The 19,059-nt window shown below is 49.1% G+C and overlaps 1 protein-coding gene across 3 annotated transcripts in view; it reads right to left on the bottom strand.

Annotated features, from left to right (window-relative positions):
- Nucleotides 1–18,974, bottom strand: part of LOC8031974 (protein lin-54 homolog) — a 43,255-nt gene extending 24,281 nt beyond the window's left edge. For all 3 annotated transcript variants that reach the window (XM_029992640.4, XM_029992639.4, XM_029992641.4), the window contains exons 1-6: nucleotides 18,885–18,974; nucleotides 14,641–15,254; nucleotides 12,938–13,333; nucleotides 9,325–9,588; nucleotides 4,086–4,275; nucleotides 706–854 (exon numbers count right to left, since the gene is read on the bottom strand). In XM_029992640.4, the coding sequence (XP_029848500.2) occupies nucleotides 706–854; nucleotides 4,086–4,275; nucleotides 9,325–9,588; nucleotides 12,938–13,333; nucleotides 14,641–15,254; nucleotides 18,885–18,903 (1,632 nt within the window). In that variant the 5' untranslated portion in view covers nucleotides 18,904–18,974. The remainder of the gene's footprint in view (nucleotides 1–705; nucleotides 855–4,085; nucleotides 4,276–9,324; nucleotides 9,589–12,937; nucleotides 13,334–14,640; nucleotides 15,255–18,884) is intronic.
- Nucleotides 18,975–19,059: the final 85 nt, after the last annotated feature.

Here is a 19,059-nt window from a genome sequence, read left to right as displayed (position 1 = left end):
CCGCACATCATATTCAGATGAAAACCTGATATTCAAACTTCTGATATTTCAAACTAAAGTCTGTGGCTTCTTGGAGTTTGATTTGATGAGAGCTGACTGTACTTTTCACCCCTTGTGCGGCGAGTTCAAACTGCTCGCACATTGCATATTTAATACTAGTATTGGTCGCTCACTATTTTACCAAAACAAGCACATTTCAAATGTGAAAAGCATAGTGTTTTTTTTCTTTAGATAATTAAACCTTGTAAGAACTACTACTTAATGCAGCATATGAAGTATGCACAAAACTTGTTTTTTTCTTTTCTAGAAGTGCAGACGAGTCTAGTCTACAACACTGCTAAGTTGACTCGGGCACCGGCAGAGCGGCCGTTAGGTTAAAGCGAGTAGGCAGGCAAGCTGGTTAAGGATAGACATGGTAACCCTGCAGCGATGGGACAAAAAGGGACAAACAAACACGTTCGTTCCTTTTTGTCCTCTCCCTCCAGGGTTACCGTGGCTGTCACAAGGTTTCTTTTCCACGGCATTTTTCGGTTAAAATAGGGGGATGCGACTCCCACACCATGTCTATGATACAATGGTGCACTGAAAAATTTGAGCCTCGTTAAACAGATCCAGAATTCTAGAACATAGAAGAAAAAAATTAAAACATCTACTTGCAATCTTTGGTCTAGGCTAAAAACTGTGCGGGCACGGATTGTCCCTCACCTGCGTCTGCGAGGGAGTGGCCGGTGCGATGGGAACCGCCAGCCTCAGGTTTGCATTGAGGGCTCCCGTCGCGGAGCTGGTAACTGGTCCGGGGGCAACGAAGGGCCTTGTGGAGGTCAGCGGGATGAGCGTGGGCACTTTGGTGGTCCCTGTCACAAGAATAGCAACGTGCACGTGTCACAATTGGCACTCTGGTACATGTACAAAAGGTTCCCCACTTCCTCTTAAATGTGCAGAATCACAATTCAATGAAAGCCAACTCGTATCTCGTGACCTTTTGAAGCTGAAGCGGGGGAGTAGAATTGGCCACCCACAACACTCGTGTCGTCGACCAACCGTGCGTGTTTGGACATGTTGCGTGTCACCCGACACGACCCTTCCCTCGCCTCAGTTTGTGCCTTTTCCATGTCTTCGCGAGAAAGTAGAGGTAGGAGGGGACGACGGGGCGATGCTTCAGAAAGGAGACAAGGCTGCATTTCTCATAAATGCTGTAGACTCATCTCATCAGCCAGTCTAGCTAGGCCATCCCAGTGGCCACACGTCGTGGGAACTTTACTCTTTTTCGATGGTGGAAGTGACATTTGAGCATTTGTAGCAGTTTTTGTAGAGTGCAAAATGCTGGTTTGGAGCAGCCACTGATGCTTTTGGAGCAGACGCCAACATCCGTAACCACATCATTTGAAGAAGAAAAACAACATCACTGAATGAGTATCTTTCCTCAAAATTGAGGGTTCCTCTTTGATACTAAAGCATATTACTTACGACTCTCATTAATTCAAACTTGCGGATAACTCAAACTAACATGCAGGTCCCATCCTATGCATCTCTATGAGAGGAAACTTTAAGTAATTCAAACTTTGCTTTATTGAAACAAATTTTTGGCCCCCCTCGAGTTTGAATTAACAAGATTCGACTGTACCTCATTTAATTAAAATGTATAAAACGCAGAAGAAACGCGAAACATTCTGTTTAGAAATACGTCTGAGATCAGAGCAGGTTTTTGTTTTTATTAATAAGTATTAAAAAATGACTGAACATTAATCACAGCACAACACTTCGGTTTACCTACCATCTAAGTATAATTTCCGTAATATGGTGGCAAAAAACAGCACACCCGCTAAAATGTGTCCCCCTAAGCTTTATCTACCTACCAATCAAGATTCTAATATTATTAAATGCTGAAACCACCACCTCCAAATATTATGGAAACCTACAGCTGACACCGCGTATTAGCGGCGTTGGGGTCAGAGTTAAGTGAGAGTTTGCTGCCCTTTCACCTTGTCCACTGTATTTACCCAAATATAGATCCGCATTTTCTTTTTTCCTTTCTCAGCAGTTTTTTTTTTTTTTTTTTTTTAACTAGAGATTAATTTATAATTACGACCAGAGGAGGCCGACTTGTGATAGCACCGAGCATAATTTCTAAACCCATCGCGCTACCCTGGTCACTCCCCCACGTTAGCCGCTCCTCCTAGCACACCGGTGCGAAGCGGTGAAGCTCGACGCACACCCGACAGCACAAAACAATAAAGGCTGACGTGAGGCGCAAGTGCCACTGCACACTCTAGCCACGGCATGTATGTGGCAGACACGATAATCGAGTGATCTCGTGAGGAGTAAAAGACCCTGGTTCTGTCTCATCACAGTACTTGCCATACCAGTATTTTTCTAATTTTTATCGCAACTTTTAAGCTTTTGACACCACCAATATCGTCTGGAACTTCAGACGATGACATGGCCAGCGCGGCTGAAAAGCAATCTCTATACTTTGTTTTACCTTGATTCAAAAAGCCGTAAAATACGTATCTATACAGTATAGACCACTTACAACGTAACCGCTTATAGTGCGGGACCGGGTAAAACGCGGCTTTTTTAAACCACCGGTTCGCCTCCCGTAGAACTCCATGTATTTACATACCGCTTAAAATGCAGGCGCGCGAAGGGAGATACCGGTTATAGTGCGGTTTCTCGAACAGCCCGGCGGCCGTGCCGACTGACCGACGCAGCGAGCACGCTTCCCTGTGCGGCGCTAGATAACGGCGCGAGCCGCAAGCGGCACCCGCGGGGCAAGGAGGATGTTCGAAGAAGCGGGAAGATACGAAGAGAGAGACTTCAGTTGCCATAGCGACGGAGAAACGCACGCACATGTCGTTCACGTGCGTGCGTCTCTCCGCTGCCTCCGCTGCGACGGTTGGAAACAACCGCAACGACAGACCAATCGCAGGTCGAGGAGAAGTGTTCGCGCGCGTTATGGCCGGTCGCGGGCCGGCTGCTTTGTGATCGTCGACGTGGTAGACGGCGTGGTGGAGCTCATCGTTCCACGTAAAAGCGCTATCCTTGACTGTAGATTTTCGTTGTGTGTCGCTATGATAACCCAGCACGTACTAGAAGGGAACATCCACCTACTCGTGCGGCGATGTTGTGGCGGCACTCTCGAGACGGCAGAAACGCCCGTGTCGTCGTGTTTGTTTACCTCGACTACAGTGGTGCTTTCTAAGCATTTGTGTTTTCGAATATCGCCCGGATTTCTTATTTGGAGCATTTCATGCGTGTGCTCAAGTTTAAGGTATTACTGGCGCGTACCGTATAAAGGATACGAATTTTCACGCGTTTTCATCGCCGGAGAAAAGTGATTAGGGTTAGCAATCCTGAACGCTCGCAACGTCCGTCCGCAACCCGCGACGCCGCTAAAAGGCTCCGCCAGGCAAAAGTCGCTCATTTCTTTCAAAATGTGTGACACACTTGAGAGAGAAGTGTACTAGTCTGGTGAAATAAAGACTTTCCTCAAACTAAGCTTTATTTTTCATCTAACATAAAATAAATTCTTTTTTCAAAGGTAAGTTGTCTCATGGCATGTATTTTGGCCTGAAAAATTGATGTTTTGGTTATAGCGCGGTACCGCTTATAGTGCGGATTTTCGCGACTCCCGCGACATACGTTATATGCGGTCTACACTGTACCATTTTCCTTCCCTTCACCTCTGAATATTAGGGTCGACCAATATTGACATATATATTTCTTTGTTCACTGCACAATTTGGTGCAAATGACGCAGCACTTCCATCACTGCTTTTTGCCCGCACAATAATCCTGCTACGGGTCTATGCGAGCAGAGCACGAGACGGCATGAGCTATCTCGTGCACTGGCGACCGCCTACCGTGGACTACGGTTATGGTGACATCACGCATGCGTGGAACGCATAGTGAAACCAGTCTACTCTGCAAGCGACGGTCCAATTGACAGATCAAAATACGGACGCAAATCTTTTTTGTTCCGCAATAATCCCTGATACCACGTAGCTTCCCTCCCTAATCTCAGCTTAGAGCAATCGCTTCGTTGCCAAACGACTCTCCCCTCCTTCTTCGGGCGTCACGTCTCACCGGAAGAAGTGGTGCTCGAGCCGGAGGGTGCGCTGACGAGGCGCACGTAGTGGAACTTGCTCCCGGGCACCTGCACCACGGTGCCCGAGCTCCTCGTCACCGTCACCATGGTGGCCGCACCCGTCACCGTGGGCGTCGCGCCGCCGGAGCTCTGCACCACAGTTGCGGTGGTGCCCAACTTGGAGGCGGTCTGGAACGAAGAAAAAAAAATGCAAATATGGATGGCAGAAAATCGCAACCCGAAGAAACCTTTAATGTCCAACCGAGCCCCAATCGGGAACCTAATGTTCTGAGGCCTGCTCTGCCTCTTCTTCAAGGGTGACTGTTGCGATGGCCGTTGAGGAGGAGCATCTTCGTTTTCGTCTCCTTTATGCGTCGGTTTTTTGAGTTGAAGTCAAATTTGGGGGTTTTACGTGCCAAACCCCGGCAAAGAACCACGGGTTAATAACGACCACCTGAGGACCTTTTGATTAGCAACCGAAATCTCGGTTACGCGTCGCCTTCTCCGCAATAAGCCTCTGTCAAATAGCGGGCATGTTGGCCGGGATTTGAACACACCCACAGAGATCCGTAGGCTGGCGCTTTACCTCGGAGCCACCAAGGCGACCTTCTTTCTCGAGCTTGCAATGTTGTTAGGTCATAGATTTTCCAGTGTTCATTTATAAAAAGAGATCGGAAAATGTTTTTCTGTTTGTTCAAACATCGGCGTATTTCGGCGATCCGTTTAAAGGGCAACTCCGGTCCATACTTTCGATTTTGGGATTATGGCTGTTTTTAGTGCAGTTAGCGCCCCTGAATTGCAAGGCGCAATTTTTTTCTCGTTATTGTGCGTAGTTTTAAAGATATCGACGTCTCAAAGTTTCGTTTGGGGCGCGGCCGACAAAACCGAAACTAGCCGCTCGAGGTTCCGGCAACACTGGAAATCAGCCGTTATGTGGACGTGACGCCAAGATCGTTCTCGTTCAGCGAGTACGCAGTCCAAGTGGCACCTACCTCTGTTGCGCTAGCCGTCTAAAGATAGAAGGTAAGCTGATTTTGTTTTAATTCTGTATACGTGGTAGTTATCCAGCATATGTAGCAAGAGTTAGTGCGTATACCCAAAAGCTAGCGACTGGAAAACCCGTCAACTCGTTCAATGGCGTACTCGGCGGCCGCCGCCGCGCGTGCGCTATGCCGTGCCGTACTCGTTGCTTGTATACCCAAAAGCTAGCGACTGGAAAACGAGTGAACTCGTTCGGTGCCGTACTCGGCAGCTGTCGGCGTGCGTGCGGTCTCCCGCACTCGTCGCTAGGCCTAAATTGTCATCGGAGCTCCGTGGATGGAGCGGTGTTGCTCTACGCCGCGCTGCCAGTGACGTACAGTGCTGGCGCTTTCGCGCGGCGGGTCAGTCCCAGACACGAAGCTTTGAGGCTCTCCGGCGCGTTCCGCGACAACCGAACAGACGTGTGTCAAGATGTAGACGTCCGTTTTTTCGTTATTTTTTCCTCGGGCGCGTAAAAGCCGAATTTGTAAGCTACGACACTAATTCACCACATAAGTTCGTCCAGGTAATGAATCTTTGTACAAATAAAAAAAAACTTGCTGCACTAAAAAAAAAAAAAAGTTCTTTGGGCGGTCATTTTCTTCTCAAAGCTAGCAAAAGTTTTTGTGGGTGATAAAGGAAAACAGAGAATGTTAGCAAGGTGAGAACACTTTCTTTCCCTTCCGCATTCCCACCCCCACCCACAACAATTTTGTTTTATTAGAATACATAGGATTTTAAGTTTTCCTTCGTAACTTTTGACTAAAGCAAGTGTTTTTTTTGTTTTTTTTGCATTTTTAAATATTATATTTACCTCCAGCCGAACTCGGGCAAATTAGAGAGTTGTAACTTACAAATCCAAACTTTCGCGATTTCTTTAAAGTCCCTTGTGGTATTCACAAGCGCAATGTTAATTAATACTGCTGCGTAACGGGTTCGAACGATTGGGAGGCGAATGTTTATATCGCATGAGCTTCACGCGCCGGCTGTTCGCTAGTAGTCGCTACGGACCTGAATACTATGCACGAGATTGCGTAGTAAACAAGCAGTGACGCAAAGCAGAACATTGTTTTCGTTTTCATTACAAACTTCAGTGTTTGGAGCTAGTTAGTGGTTGTACTCTACATGCCCACCATTCCCCATTCAACAGACATTCAATGGAGCGTGAATGCTCAATCTTCAACACTGCACTTGACAATGACTGTTTTATTTATTGATCAGGATACTTTCATCATGTTTACCTTTTCTGTACATGTACGATGGGCAAAGAGCGACGGCACGGCATCCTTTTTAAGCCTCGACCCCTTCGCTGACAAGCCACAAGCAACCAACACCTGCAGGTTTCGTTCGTAACTCTCCGGCGAAAAATGATCGGAGCAGAGCTTCGATCTGGGGGTCGACGTCCAAGGCTTTTCAAAGTCCACTCATCGAACAGCGTTCACCCACACCTTCTCCAATTTCCGATCCGTTGGAAACTTGTGAAAAAGCACCTCCGGGTTGCGCAGCGGCTTGTTTGAGCAGCCCACAGCGCTTTAAGTTGTACTCGGCATCTTTCGAGGAACAGTTGGGCAGTCTTGGGTGCACCGAGTTTCTCGCTAAAACGAGTCTAGGAGTCCTCACAAGCAAATAAACAAAAGGCTATACCGAAGCTACACGGGCTACAGGTAAAAGCAACGGCTTAACACGCAATTACAAGCCGAAGTAGCGGTGGTAGCGGCACAGAGAAGCGCGCGCGACGGCTGCGCCGTGCGCCCGACCGGAAGAGAGGAAAAAAAGAGAACGATGTTGACATCACGGCCCAATGTTGCTTTAGCGATCGGCAATCCGCTGGCCGCCCGCTAAGGAGCAGCGGCTCGCGGCAGGTCGCGTTTTTATTATCGGTATTAGTTGAGAATGTGGCGTCCCACGGACAGGAAATTTTGGCTGGGGTCGTATTTTGTGTCACTAAAGCGATACCAGTAATTTAATTCATTTTGAGTTTTGGCCGGAGTTGCCCTTTAAAAGAGACGCCATAAACAATGACTGTCGGCAAAAAAAAGAAGAAAAAAAAAAGGAAGGCGTCTACAATTCTCTGTAATGCCGAATTAGAGCGCAGCTCTTGAGGAGGGGGAGAAGAGGGGACGGTATACTTGTGTGATTTCAGGAAGGTGACTTCACTTGTGACCCTTGTGACCCTCGTGACGCCGCTCGTGACCCTCGTGGTATCACACATGACCCTCGTAACGTCACGAATCACTGGTGAGCCTTGTGACGTCAGTCATGGCCCTCGTGGCCCCACTGGTGACGTCACTGGTAACCCTCAAGACGTCACAAGGGTCACGAATGACGTCACTATTAACCCTTGTGACGTCACTCGTCACCCTCGTGACGTCACTGGTGGCCCTCGTGACATCACTGGTGGCTCTCGTGACGTCACCGGAGGCCCTCGTGACGTCACTGGTGACCCTCGTAGCCCTCGTCACCCTTGTAACGTCACGTTTGACGTCACTCGAGGCCCCCGTGACGTGACGTCACGCAGTTACGCTGACTGCGACGCCGCTCAACCCAGAAACGGGCACCCAAGAGCTGCGCTCTAAAATAGTCTAACTAAAAACTAGAAGTCTAAGAGGAGAGGGTTTCGACAAAAACAGTCCTAGCTGGGCAAGATTCCCAAAATCACCGGCCTTTATGGTTTTCGACCAATTTTGTATATTTTACGTTAACAGATGTTAATCGGTTCTCTTCGGTTTCAACTGATGAAGCGCTTTTCACGCTGACAATGTTTGTTTGCCTTTTCCGGTTAAAACCAGAGTTTATGGCCTACCTACAATGGCCGACAAGATGAGAACCGTGGGACGTCTCTTTCAAACACCAAACCTCCAGCACATGCATGCTCGAGGCTTACGAGGCGTTGAAGCGTCATCGAAGATGGGAAGCTCCCACTGGACGCGGGACAACCGCAGCTCCTCCCTGCCAACGAGGCACGAGCAAGGCCCACAGAATTTACTTTTCTCGTAAAAAAAAAAATTGATTTTCGGCGAGTACTTACGCCGCAAAACATTTCGCAAATGTTCTTGCATGCAGGGCACTAGATGTAGCAAAACTTCGACGTGAAGCCGTAAACGGCAGGTTTGACCGACTTAGCTATGGCGAGGTTTAACCGTATTTTGGTCTACTTCTACCATTCAAACAATGTTAGAGAGGCATTCTCGAATTCAGAAAGATGCTCAAGGGCAGCTCGGTAACATCCAAGTTGTGGTTTTTGTTAATGGCGGATGGCGAACCGCTACGCATCGTTTTTGGAATGAACGGAACTTAGTGGGGTCGTCTCTTAGCTCATCAATTATTGTACTTCGGTTTTCTGACAAAAATCGGATTCTTCCGCGATTTACTTTGCAAAGCTGGTGCTCCGCTCGGAGACACCTGTTGACGAACAAAGAGAGTGGCGACACACGATCTTCGACGACCGTATACTCGACGTCGACACTATCGTGCCACGTCGTCGAGGTTAGCCCAAGTTTCCACGGTGCCGCACTGCCGCGCAAGCACGCAACTTCGTCTCGAGTCTCATTCACGTGTGCTTTCTTTTTTGCGCGAAGGAGACACCAAAAAAAGCCACGTGCTTCTACGAGTAGCTCCGACGACGTTGGAGCGCGGCCGAAAGTACCTATGCCATGGTTCGTTGCAGGTAGAGACAACCGGAATCCTCTCCCACAAAGCTCTCTTCTTGCCCACGACTGCCATTTCCTTCCCCTCCTCTCCGGCATTCGCTCGGCTAACGTGGGAAGAGCGACGGGATTTTTGGAGGGAGCTTGCCATGCTTTTCTCGAAGTACATTCGCTCGCTCGCGTTTTCTTACGACCAAGTTCTTGCAAACTCTTACGACGAGGAAACACGCTGGCCCTATCTACAATGCGACCCTGGAACTGCATTCCACTAGGCCGAAGGCTTTGTAGTATTTGTGACATCAAAAGCACGCACTTTATATAAAAATGGTAATTTATAACATTTAAAGAATGTTTTGAGCCAGAAAAAAAAAAAAAAGGAAATATTTCATGACTACCCAACAGATGGCGCCGCGCATTTTCTCGTCGCAAGAGATCCCAAGAAGTTTTAAGGCGCCCTGTTGCAAGCAGTCGCAAACAACCGAACTCCTGCGCCTTAACGAAGGGGAACTAAACGGTCGATGCCTCGTAGCTTCCGCGAGTGTGCGGTCGAACAGACTGCGGCCATTCTCACCATGGGGCGCACCAGCATCTTGGCGGGGACCACGGAGGAGAGCGGAACGGTGGCACGGGTGGTGGCGGTGGCCGTGGCGGTGGTCGCCGTAGCCCCACTGGCGGTGGCAAACACCAGCCTGGCCGTGGGGCCCAGGGTGGCCCCACTGGGGATCAGGGCGCTTACCGAGGGCGCCGGGGCAATGCGCTGGGGGGACTTGCCCACCGAGATGGGGATCATGGCCACCTTGCCACCCAGCTTCATGGGGGACACCACATACATCCCCTGCGGAAGGAAGAAATCGACGACGGCTCGATCGTGCCGCCAAAAGACGAGGGAGCGCGGAATGCGTTGTGCATAAGCGGGGAACATGCTACGTATGACATTGTAAGACCACGTGGCTGCGACGTCGCAATCCTTCGCAACGGATTTTTGTGATCGTCTTCTCATAGTGATGTTGCGCGCCAAAGTGATGTCGCGTCGCGGTCCTTCGCGACGGTCTTCTCATGGAGTTTGGCCGATGAAACACATTCCACGTTAAAAAGAAGGGGGAGTGCAAAACAACTAGGCACCGAAGACAACAGGTCAAGATTGGCCGACACCACCTATCTGCGGTGAATGCCACGCACTGCTCCGCATGTCAGGCTGCTGGTTCATGGTGATGCATTATCTTAGAAACAAGCGCTCCATTTATTGTTTCATATTCAGGGTGTCTAGCAAATTATTATATTGAAATTCCCTGACTTTTTCAGGTTTTCCCCGACAATTTCAGGTGAAATTCCATGACCACTGTAGAGGCGGTTAAATATATAAGACCGTTACAACACAAGGCATCGAGCACTGTGAGGATCATTTTGCACGGGCTTAATCCAACTTGCATATTCCGAAATATTCTGGTTCATCGAGTCCGGATTAAACGAGCACCTTCTTGCCGCCGACATCGTCAGTGAAGAGGCCACTTCTGGAAACACGATGAAAACACGACGCTCAACCACACACGTCAATAACCAAATGGCAGCATAATCGCGAGATGCACACTTTCGGATACTTTCGGCTTCAGGCTTAAATTGGATTGGGGTCTGCGGCTTTTCCATTTGTTACTAAATATAGTAGCTCTAACTGGACCTAGCCTAGTGTAGCACCCTCAATCCAGTTCAATTCAAGGCTTGGACTGGATTTCTCGACTCTTCCCTTTCCATCAGGTAGTACACTCTACATCGGGTGAGCAGAGCCCGCACACCACTCTAAGCAGAATTTATTGCCTATTTTTGCGCCACCCAACTCCTCAAGTCTTCGCTCAGGGCACTCGATGGTGTTTCCGGCTCATTTTTCCTGACTGGGCTCGCTTTTTGACAATATCCCTGACAATTCCCCGATTTTTCCCGGTAATTAAAGTTTCCCTGACAATTCCCGGTTTTCCCAGTCACTAAACACCCTTAAATTGTTCAGTTTCAAAAAAAAAAAAAAATTTTTTTATTGACAAACATTTTGTGTATTGCTCAAAATCATACAAGTAAAAAAAAAAAAAAAAAAAAAAGAAAACATTAAAGGGTTTTTAAGAACTTTTAAGGACTTGTAAAGGTGTTTTCAAGGACCCCTTCCACTACTCTATCTAGCAAGTTTATAATCTAACAAGTTGAAATGCGCCGCAAAAATTCTTTGTTGCACGATATCTAGGAAAGGGCACATTTGCCAAAGAGGTGCTAGAAAAGGGTTCAGTAGAGCTGCAACAGCTTTTCCTTGATTTCCTAGTTGGTGTTTAGAAGTTCTTTCATCTTTGTTTTCACCGTTTTTTAAAGCCGGGGTCACACTACTCCGATATCATAAAAAAGACAGTCTGCAAACACAAGTAACCGCAATATCTGCGGTTTGAATGCTGCGTGCCAAGTTGTTTTCATTGAACTCATTGCCATGCGGCATTCGAAGCATGGATTTTGCGGCGACTCACATTCGAATTTGTATGCAGGCTGCCTTTTCTATGACGTATTAGCAGTGTGACCCCGGCTTCAGGCAGTTTGACTTGACAATATAGGTGAGGTCAACTGTTACCTCTGCTTTCTTGGTGTCTGTCGTCGTCCTGACCCAGCCACGACTGCTGAAAGTTGCACTTTCCGGACATCGCACACTACTTAAACTATATCCACAGTGAGTAGCGTAAAACAGACGCAGAACAAGCGAATCAGGAGTAGCTAGCAAACAGTATGCGACAGAACAGGGTGAACGAGGGGCAAGATTGCAAGATGGTGGATGTGCGACACCGGATCCGGAACCACCGGGATGCTAAAAAATGTGCCATAGAAGGAACCTTCCTCGTTGAAATTCATGTTAACATACACAAAAAAAATGTAATTACTGTAAAACCCTTTATTTTTGCGGCCCCTATTTTTCGCGAGTCGGTCACTGATTACATAATAGCGACCACTAAATTTCGCGAATTCCAGACGCCTGCATTGAAAATCTTCAGGACCGAAATTTTCGCGCGCCTTTAAATTTCGCGGATTCTTCAATTCGTGAAATTCGCGAAAATTGAGGGCTCGCGAACATTAAGGGTTTTACAGTATTACAAAAAAAAAAAAAAGAAAGAAAAAAAGCCTGCCTATTATTGGGAATATAGCGATTTTCAAGTAACGCTAGAAATTCCGGGCCTTTCAAGGTCTAGAAACTAGAGTTTTCGAATTCAAAAATTTTGAAGGTTTTCAAAAACCCGTGCAAACACTGCCTTTAGTGTTCAATTTTTTCTTTTCTTTTTGCCGAGTGCAAGGTAGAACTATGAGCCATCTGCACCAATCCCATGCATCTATATTAAGCAAATGGTGTGAGGTTTACTGCAGGTGGGCGGCTTATCAATACTACCAACCTACCACCATGCAAAAAACTGCGATAACTCATTCAAACCTTGCTCTCAAAAGCTTACCGGGACCATGCAGGATATTTAGCGCACTGGCTGACGTTCCGCTACTCTAGCTCATATTGCCACCCATGTACACTGTGCTCCTACACAAGTATAATTTCTTGCTGCAAAAGACCGCTTAATCCAAACCGATCTCCCTATGGATGAGGACAAGACTTGGGGATGGAAAACAAGCCAATTTCTTAACACCGAAACAATAAAAAGCAACGTGATTTTGTGGCAAAAGTTGAGCCCTGAAAACATGTCCCCTTAGTCTCTAAAGGATTGTTGACACTTGCGTCGGTCACTTCCACAGCAACCCAAACAGCAATGACTATGATACCAGGACAACCATGACTCAGAGTTTCTTCCCAAAACTCTTCCCTGGATTGCTTGCCATGCTGAGCGTGGGAAATGGTTGTCCTGGTAAATTTGTAGTGGCAGTCGATCTGAATACAACCAGTGTGAATGTCTGGACTAGGCTTTAGAAAAAGAACTCAAGAAACTAAGCACATACAGGTATTTGTGTTACTCACTGAGCATCAGATGCATCACTGCACATCAGACGCACTGTTCATCAGACTACTGTTCCTTAGCCTTACCATATCACTCAATCTGTATCCCACTCATTGTGCATCAGATTCACTGTGCATCAGACTCATTGTACATCAGTTAACAAGCAAGAAAAAACCAAGCAAATGATTTAAAAAGGTCCACCAAATGTCAGAAACCAAGACGACGCACCTTGGCGGCCGAGCCGATGCTGCCGGGGGCAGCCACCCTGACCAGCTGCTGGCCTGCCCGCATGAGGGCGCCACCCGAGCCGCGGGTGGGACTGGACAGCAACAGGGTGGTGGGCTGTGCCCCGGCCACGGCCCCCTGCCCCACGGCCGTGCCCACCAGCTGGAGGGTGGCCCCCACGGGCCCCACGATCTGGGGGTGCCCGCCCCCGGCCGGGTTGATCACCACCTTGGTCAGCCCGCCGGGGCCGGCCGCCACCCCGGAGGCCAGGCTGGTGGGCGTCAGCTGCAGCTGGCGCCGAACCGGCAACCCCGGAGGATGGATGACCCGAATGTCCGCCCGCTTGGGGGATCCCAGGTTATTGGGGGACGCCGGCAGGGGCTTCTGGACCACCAGCACCTGCACGTCCCACAAACGTGGCGGTTCGTCTCGTTTGCAACCGACCCTCATTTCAAGGAGCCTCGCCGCTCTTCATCTCGTGTGCTGCCTGGAACGTGTCTTCGACTGGCGTGTTCGGCATCCTATAACACGCATGCGTCGAACGTGGTCCCCTAGTGGCAGAAAACGACGTCGCAGGAGCCGGCACGTCACGTCCCGATCTTGGTGGTTGGTCGCGAGAGTGCCGGCAATAAAGGAAAGCGAATGCCAGTGTCGCCGTCGTCGTGGTTTACGACTCCTGGCTGCCGAAGCTACTGTGGACAGTCGAGCTGGAAAGCGACCCAGAGCAGAATGAGCGTCTGTCTCATTCACCTCCGCCGGTATGCCACCACCAGATTGCGAAAGGCAGCAGCATGATGCTTCTACATCATCGGGTGAAAATCGAGGGATCACATTTGAGGACGCCATAAACACACCAGTCGGAGACATGTTCCAGGCATGACAGTTCATACGAACGGCATGCACCAATCCCCACGACGTGCAAGAGCACCGTTTTGTCTTCCGTGAACCAGTTGTAGCAAGAACTCTTATGTAGAGAGTATGGAAGGGCAACCATTTGTATCCCATGCTATGCGACTTGTAATGTAATGCAATGCAGTTTGCCTCAGGCACCTCTCCAAACTGGCAAGCATGAACTAAAAAGAGTATGCGTTAAAATGGAGCGACGATTCAAGGACATGCACGAGATTCCCGTTGGCTTTCGCAGTGCGACATACCAGCTGTCACAAACCACACCGTTCCCATTTCTGCATCAAAGCAGGTTCGACGAACCTGCTGCCCCGGTTGAAGTGCCCTAAGCAGGATCCTTACTTTAGCCGGACGAAGAGGCAACGTCATTTAGGCCCCCCGGAAGAGCGGGTTAAACCAGTTTCCTCATAAGCGGTCACTCGCTATGCTGCGACATCCGAGGTGAGTGAAAAATGCCCAGCACGGACCTTTCTTTTAAACAACCAGGGAACGTAGAAATACCACCTGAATACACAAGGCCATGTGCTCTACATGAACACAGTTAAAATAATAACCTCCGTGCCTCCGACCTTCTCTATAACTCAAACCATAGAGCTGGTTTACAGATGTAATTGCCACTCGCCTGCAAGACAAAGATAATACCGCTCCAAGCACTTTTTTTTTGTACAAGAGGGCACAAGGTGAACTTTTTTCCAAGCCACAAGCTCACAATCATGGATGAACTAAATAAAAACCAAACGGGACCTTCTATGGTACCCAAATGATCTAAACATGCCGCAGACCCACAAACACCTCCTTGCCTGTGGCTGCACTTTGGCAGTAGCTCCCGCCGTCGTCTGCACAGTAGCCGAGGACGAGGCCGCCACTGTTGAGGCCGCCACAGTCACGGTCGCCACCTTCGAGGCTGCCACAGTCACGGTCGCCACCTTCGAGGCTGCCACAGTCACAGCCGCCACTGTCGAGGCTGCCACAGTCACTGCCGCCGCTGTCACGGCCGTTACCGTCACGACCTTGTTGGGATTAGTCAGCTCTGCCTTGATGACGATGGGGCTGCCGGGGGCTCGCGGGGAGGCACCCCCTGCCTTGCGCACATTCAGTTCGTCCTGGATCTTGCGCAGATTCTCCAGGTCACGGTTGTTGAAGCGCACGATGCGCGTGTCACAGTTGTCCGGCAGGTTGGCAGACGTCACCGCGGCCACCACGGTCGGCGCACTGGTCGCCGCCGTGGTGGCCGGGGCAGTGGTGGCGACGACAGTGACGGTGGCTTGCACGGGCGGCGTGTCGACGGTCGGTTGCTTCTCGGACTCGAGGGCGGTCGGTGTAGCCGGGGCTTCTGCCGTGGTGGCGGAAGGCGTGCCGACCGGGCACTCGGCCTCCGCAGGGTTTGCGCCAAGGGTTGCGGCGTGTTCGGTGCCTGAAGGACGAGGTCATCGTTAATTTACGAAACAAAGTCAGAAAAGAACCGCATACTGCACACACATCACGTTAGATATGAAAATCAGTTTGGCACAACCAAAAGCGATAGCACTATGCTTCGTTTCATCTTAAGGCTGGTTCACATATTTGCGTAGGAGTGTGAATGGCGGCGATGGACCCATTGGTGACTGCTTACAATGAGAGGACACACTGCCAGCATCCGTCGGGTAGAACACTTTCCATCTCCATATATATTTAGGCATGTGCAAATAGTGGCACAAATCATATAGCACTGTATCATTCACGTCACTCGAAGGGCAAGAGTAATCGGCGACACGCCAGTTCCCTTTAATTTCTCGACGCCGAGAATGACGCGGCACAATCTGATTCGAACCAGTACCTGCAGACCCCTGCACATATTATGGATGATTCTTTCACTGTGCACTCGAAATACTCCCAAAAATGTCATAAGCAACAGTTTCTCATTGATAGCGCATAGATTTGATCACGCAAATACCGAGAAACCTTGGGTTATTCGCGGGTTGGAAGTGATCTGGGGCTACTCGATAGGTGGCGCCGGCATGAAAGTGCTTTCTCTAAAGAGCCTGGATTGAAGAAAGAGCCCATCGGAGATCACAGAGCGCGCTTGGAATTCAATGGCGAACGCCTCCTGTGGAGACTTGTCACGAGTGCACATCCCGTGTGCTTTCATGCGGCGAGGAGGAAAGCAGGCGGAAACGTTTGCAGACAATCTATGTTTTCGGCTTCTCCTCCCAGCTCGTATTGCAAACGCAGCCCATCAACCGCGTGACCCCGATCGAGCAGTTGGGAACTCTTTGTAATGCAGGCTCGAGCAGTTGGGAACTCTTTGTAATACAGGCTTTTTTTGCCCAATCCCCTGAAGGTCATCCTGACATCCCACACTGCCTGGTGACAGTTAGGGGGAGAAAATTGGTCTTAAAAGGGCGGGAGGAATCATATGTTTGCTTTTTTAGACTTAGCCTAGGTGGTGCAAGCCACCACCCGTTACAAAAGGTATAGCCATTTATATCCATCCATCCATCCATCTCATATACTGAAGACTTTGCAGTCATTGAAGTCATGTTCATGTCATTTCTTTTGGGGCTTTCATATCTGCTAACTATTATCTAGTGCAATATCTGCGAGCCTTCTCTCCAGGACCTTCAAAAAATCAATAACCAATCAACTGCTGTTGCAGAAACAAGCCTAAAAATTTACGGCCAGTGAAACAAATTGTTTTCGTGACATCATGAAGATATCTTGTTGGCAGTCTCGCAAACATTGTTGACAACTGTACCTTGGAACAGTATTTATTCTGCTGCACACAACTTGACAAGGCAAGTTGACGAAGTCCACCGTCCGTGAGCATAAATAGAACACCAGGCAAGCGGCTCTCATAGGTGTTTAAAGAGGACACCTATATGGGGGGCACTTTCAGGTGGCCATAGCTGAGCCTGCAGTTGCCGAGCACGAGCTGACGCCGAGCTTCCACAGTGCTTTTGAATTGTGCCTTCCACACCATTGAGAATGTGAATCTTAGGAGCCTATAGGTTTGAACTGATTCTGGGCATGCACAATGAACAGCCCAATAAAATAGGGTGCCCAGTGAATACCGCCTATCAGATATATCACTGTTCTTCGTTGTGACTTACAGCTTATCTAGAACGACAAATTTGTCGGTGCAAAAACAATACCATAAAAGATTACTGTTACCATGCACTCAGCGCTGCAGGGCAATAGAAGCTACGTCCGACTAAAACTAGGTCAGAACGAAACCTACAGAGACCACCAAGTCAGGCAATCCATGTGAAAGCTACAAAGCCCAGCACTAGTCAAGGGATTAAGCTGACAGCACAGACTCCAGAATTATACAATGCTACAGTCATGTCAAGCAATATTTTTGCACTTCTCCGAGATGCAAACAAGTCCTGGCATACCGCGAGGAACTGTCCTTTGGCAACAACACAGAAACAGCTGCATCAGCAGTCAACAGGTGAAGAAAGCGTCGCATTTATTTACACTTAAAAATTCCAGGCATTTCGAATTCCTGCTTATCAAGAAAGACTCCAACGGGCCTTTTACATCGCGCGAGCTGATTACCCTAAACGAGGCGAGAGGAAAATTATTTCGGTTATAAGTCGGCTTTCTGGAGGGAGGGAGGAAACAATTATCAACATTCGCGTTTCTTCGAATACGCGGCCACGCAGTAGCTCGTGGAGGCGTCAACCTGCGCGCGGTGGACGCGCAAGACTCCGACGCGAAGCGGTATTTCCAAAAATGGAAGTGTCGTTTCTGCTGTTGTTTTTCTCTTAAGACGAAGAAGGAGCAAACCTCGGAAGAGACCGTAGTGCTGTGCTCGGGGGGAAAAAAATAAAAGCGAGCTTCCGCGACGACGTTTCTGTGGACTAGCCCCGAAGCGTCGCGCTGTCTTCAGCTCACCGGTGAAGCTCGCAAGATGCCGACGGGGAATCGCCTTTCGCATAAACGCGGCACGGAACAGGAGCCTCGTTAAGGATCACACGCCGAGATCGCTATTAAAAATCTGATCGGACTTCGTTTCACGTCGTACGTGCGTACGTACCTTCCTAGTTCGCGGCGATGCATGCAAGTGCAGGACCGCGGAGCAAAACGCGAGACGGACAAACGCTCACGTTTTTCCGGCGTAGATCGATCCAGAAAAAAATAAAGCGGGCAGCTCGCGATACCAGCCGGCAATGTCAAGGTCTATCCCCCAAAAAAGATCGAAGTGTGGCGGTCAATTTAAGAAACGCGGAAGTGCTGTCCCGTAGTAAAGCTTCGGAGAGTTCCAGAGGGCATACGAGCTCCCGTGTAGAGCAACCGAAGAAAACGCAACAGCTCTCGCTAGCCTCGAAAAAAAAATTTTTTTTTTCGCAAAAGAAATTAATAAATATGCGAGTGTATTTTCGGGGCATTCGGTTGGTTGATTTCGGGCAGAAAACCACAGAGTCGCGGCGTTTTCAGCGCAAAATCGGCATCTAGGCCTAATCGTAGAGCGAAGCCGAGGAGATGACCTCGGCACGGATTTTGCTCGATTTCCGAGCATCGCACGGCGAAAAACGCACTAAAACGCGAACCTCGCGAGCATTTGAGATCGCAAAACACGTCACGCACCCGCGACATAAGCGCAAAATACGCCTACGAAGCGCAGAAACGCTGTTTTGCCCTAAGCTCAGCGCGTACGCGGGCGCCTGCCCCAAGTGCCACGAAGACGCAAATCGCCCAGTTTATTCTCAAATGACGCGCCATTTGCCGAATACGAAGACAGGGAAATTTGAAACTACAAAACGTGTGCGGCCACCCCCACGATTGATCTTGGCGTGGGCTTCACCGACAACGTTACGCGAGTGAAACATGCCGCGGATAGGGGTCAATCGAGGATCTGTAACGTGGATATCAGCTAAAAGTTGGCTCGCATTTTACGGGGCTAGCGATGCCAGCCTCCCCTCAATATTGACGCCTTCGCCACGCGTGGACGAAAATGTTCACAACGTTTACGGGCATCCATAACCTCAGTTTGTGCGGAAACGCGCGAGAAATCTTTTCCGTGAAGTAAACCCGTCCAAAGAGTGGAGTGAATGTGGTTTACCTGATTTTTGTGAAAGCATCCTGCAAGCTTCAAAATCACGCGCCCTCCATTACCATCCCATAATGCATCGGGATTTCCTTCAGCTCCGCGAAGAGCAAGTAGGACAAGGTAGGCGGGGTCTTTGAAGTTGAGCCTATTTCCTTTCTTGATCGCTTATATTTCATGCTAATAATCC

Source organism: Ixodes scapularis, unplaced genomic scaffold, assembly GCF_016920785.2.
Source record: "Ixodes scapularis isolate PalLabHiFi unplaced genomic scaffold, ASM1692078v2 PGA_scaffold3__209_contigs__length_174095766, whole genome shotgun sequence".
Lineage (NCBI taxonomy): Eukaryota > Metazoa > Arthropoda > Arachnida > Ixodida > Ixodidae > Ixodes > Ixodes scapularis.
The sequence above is the reverse complement of the archived record's forward strand: the minus strand, read 5'-3'. Positions and strand labels throughout refer to the sequence as shown.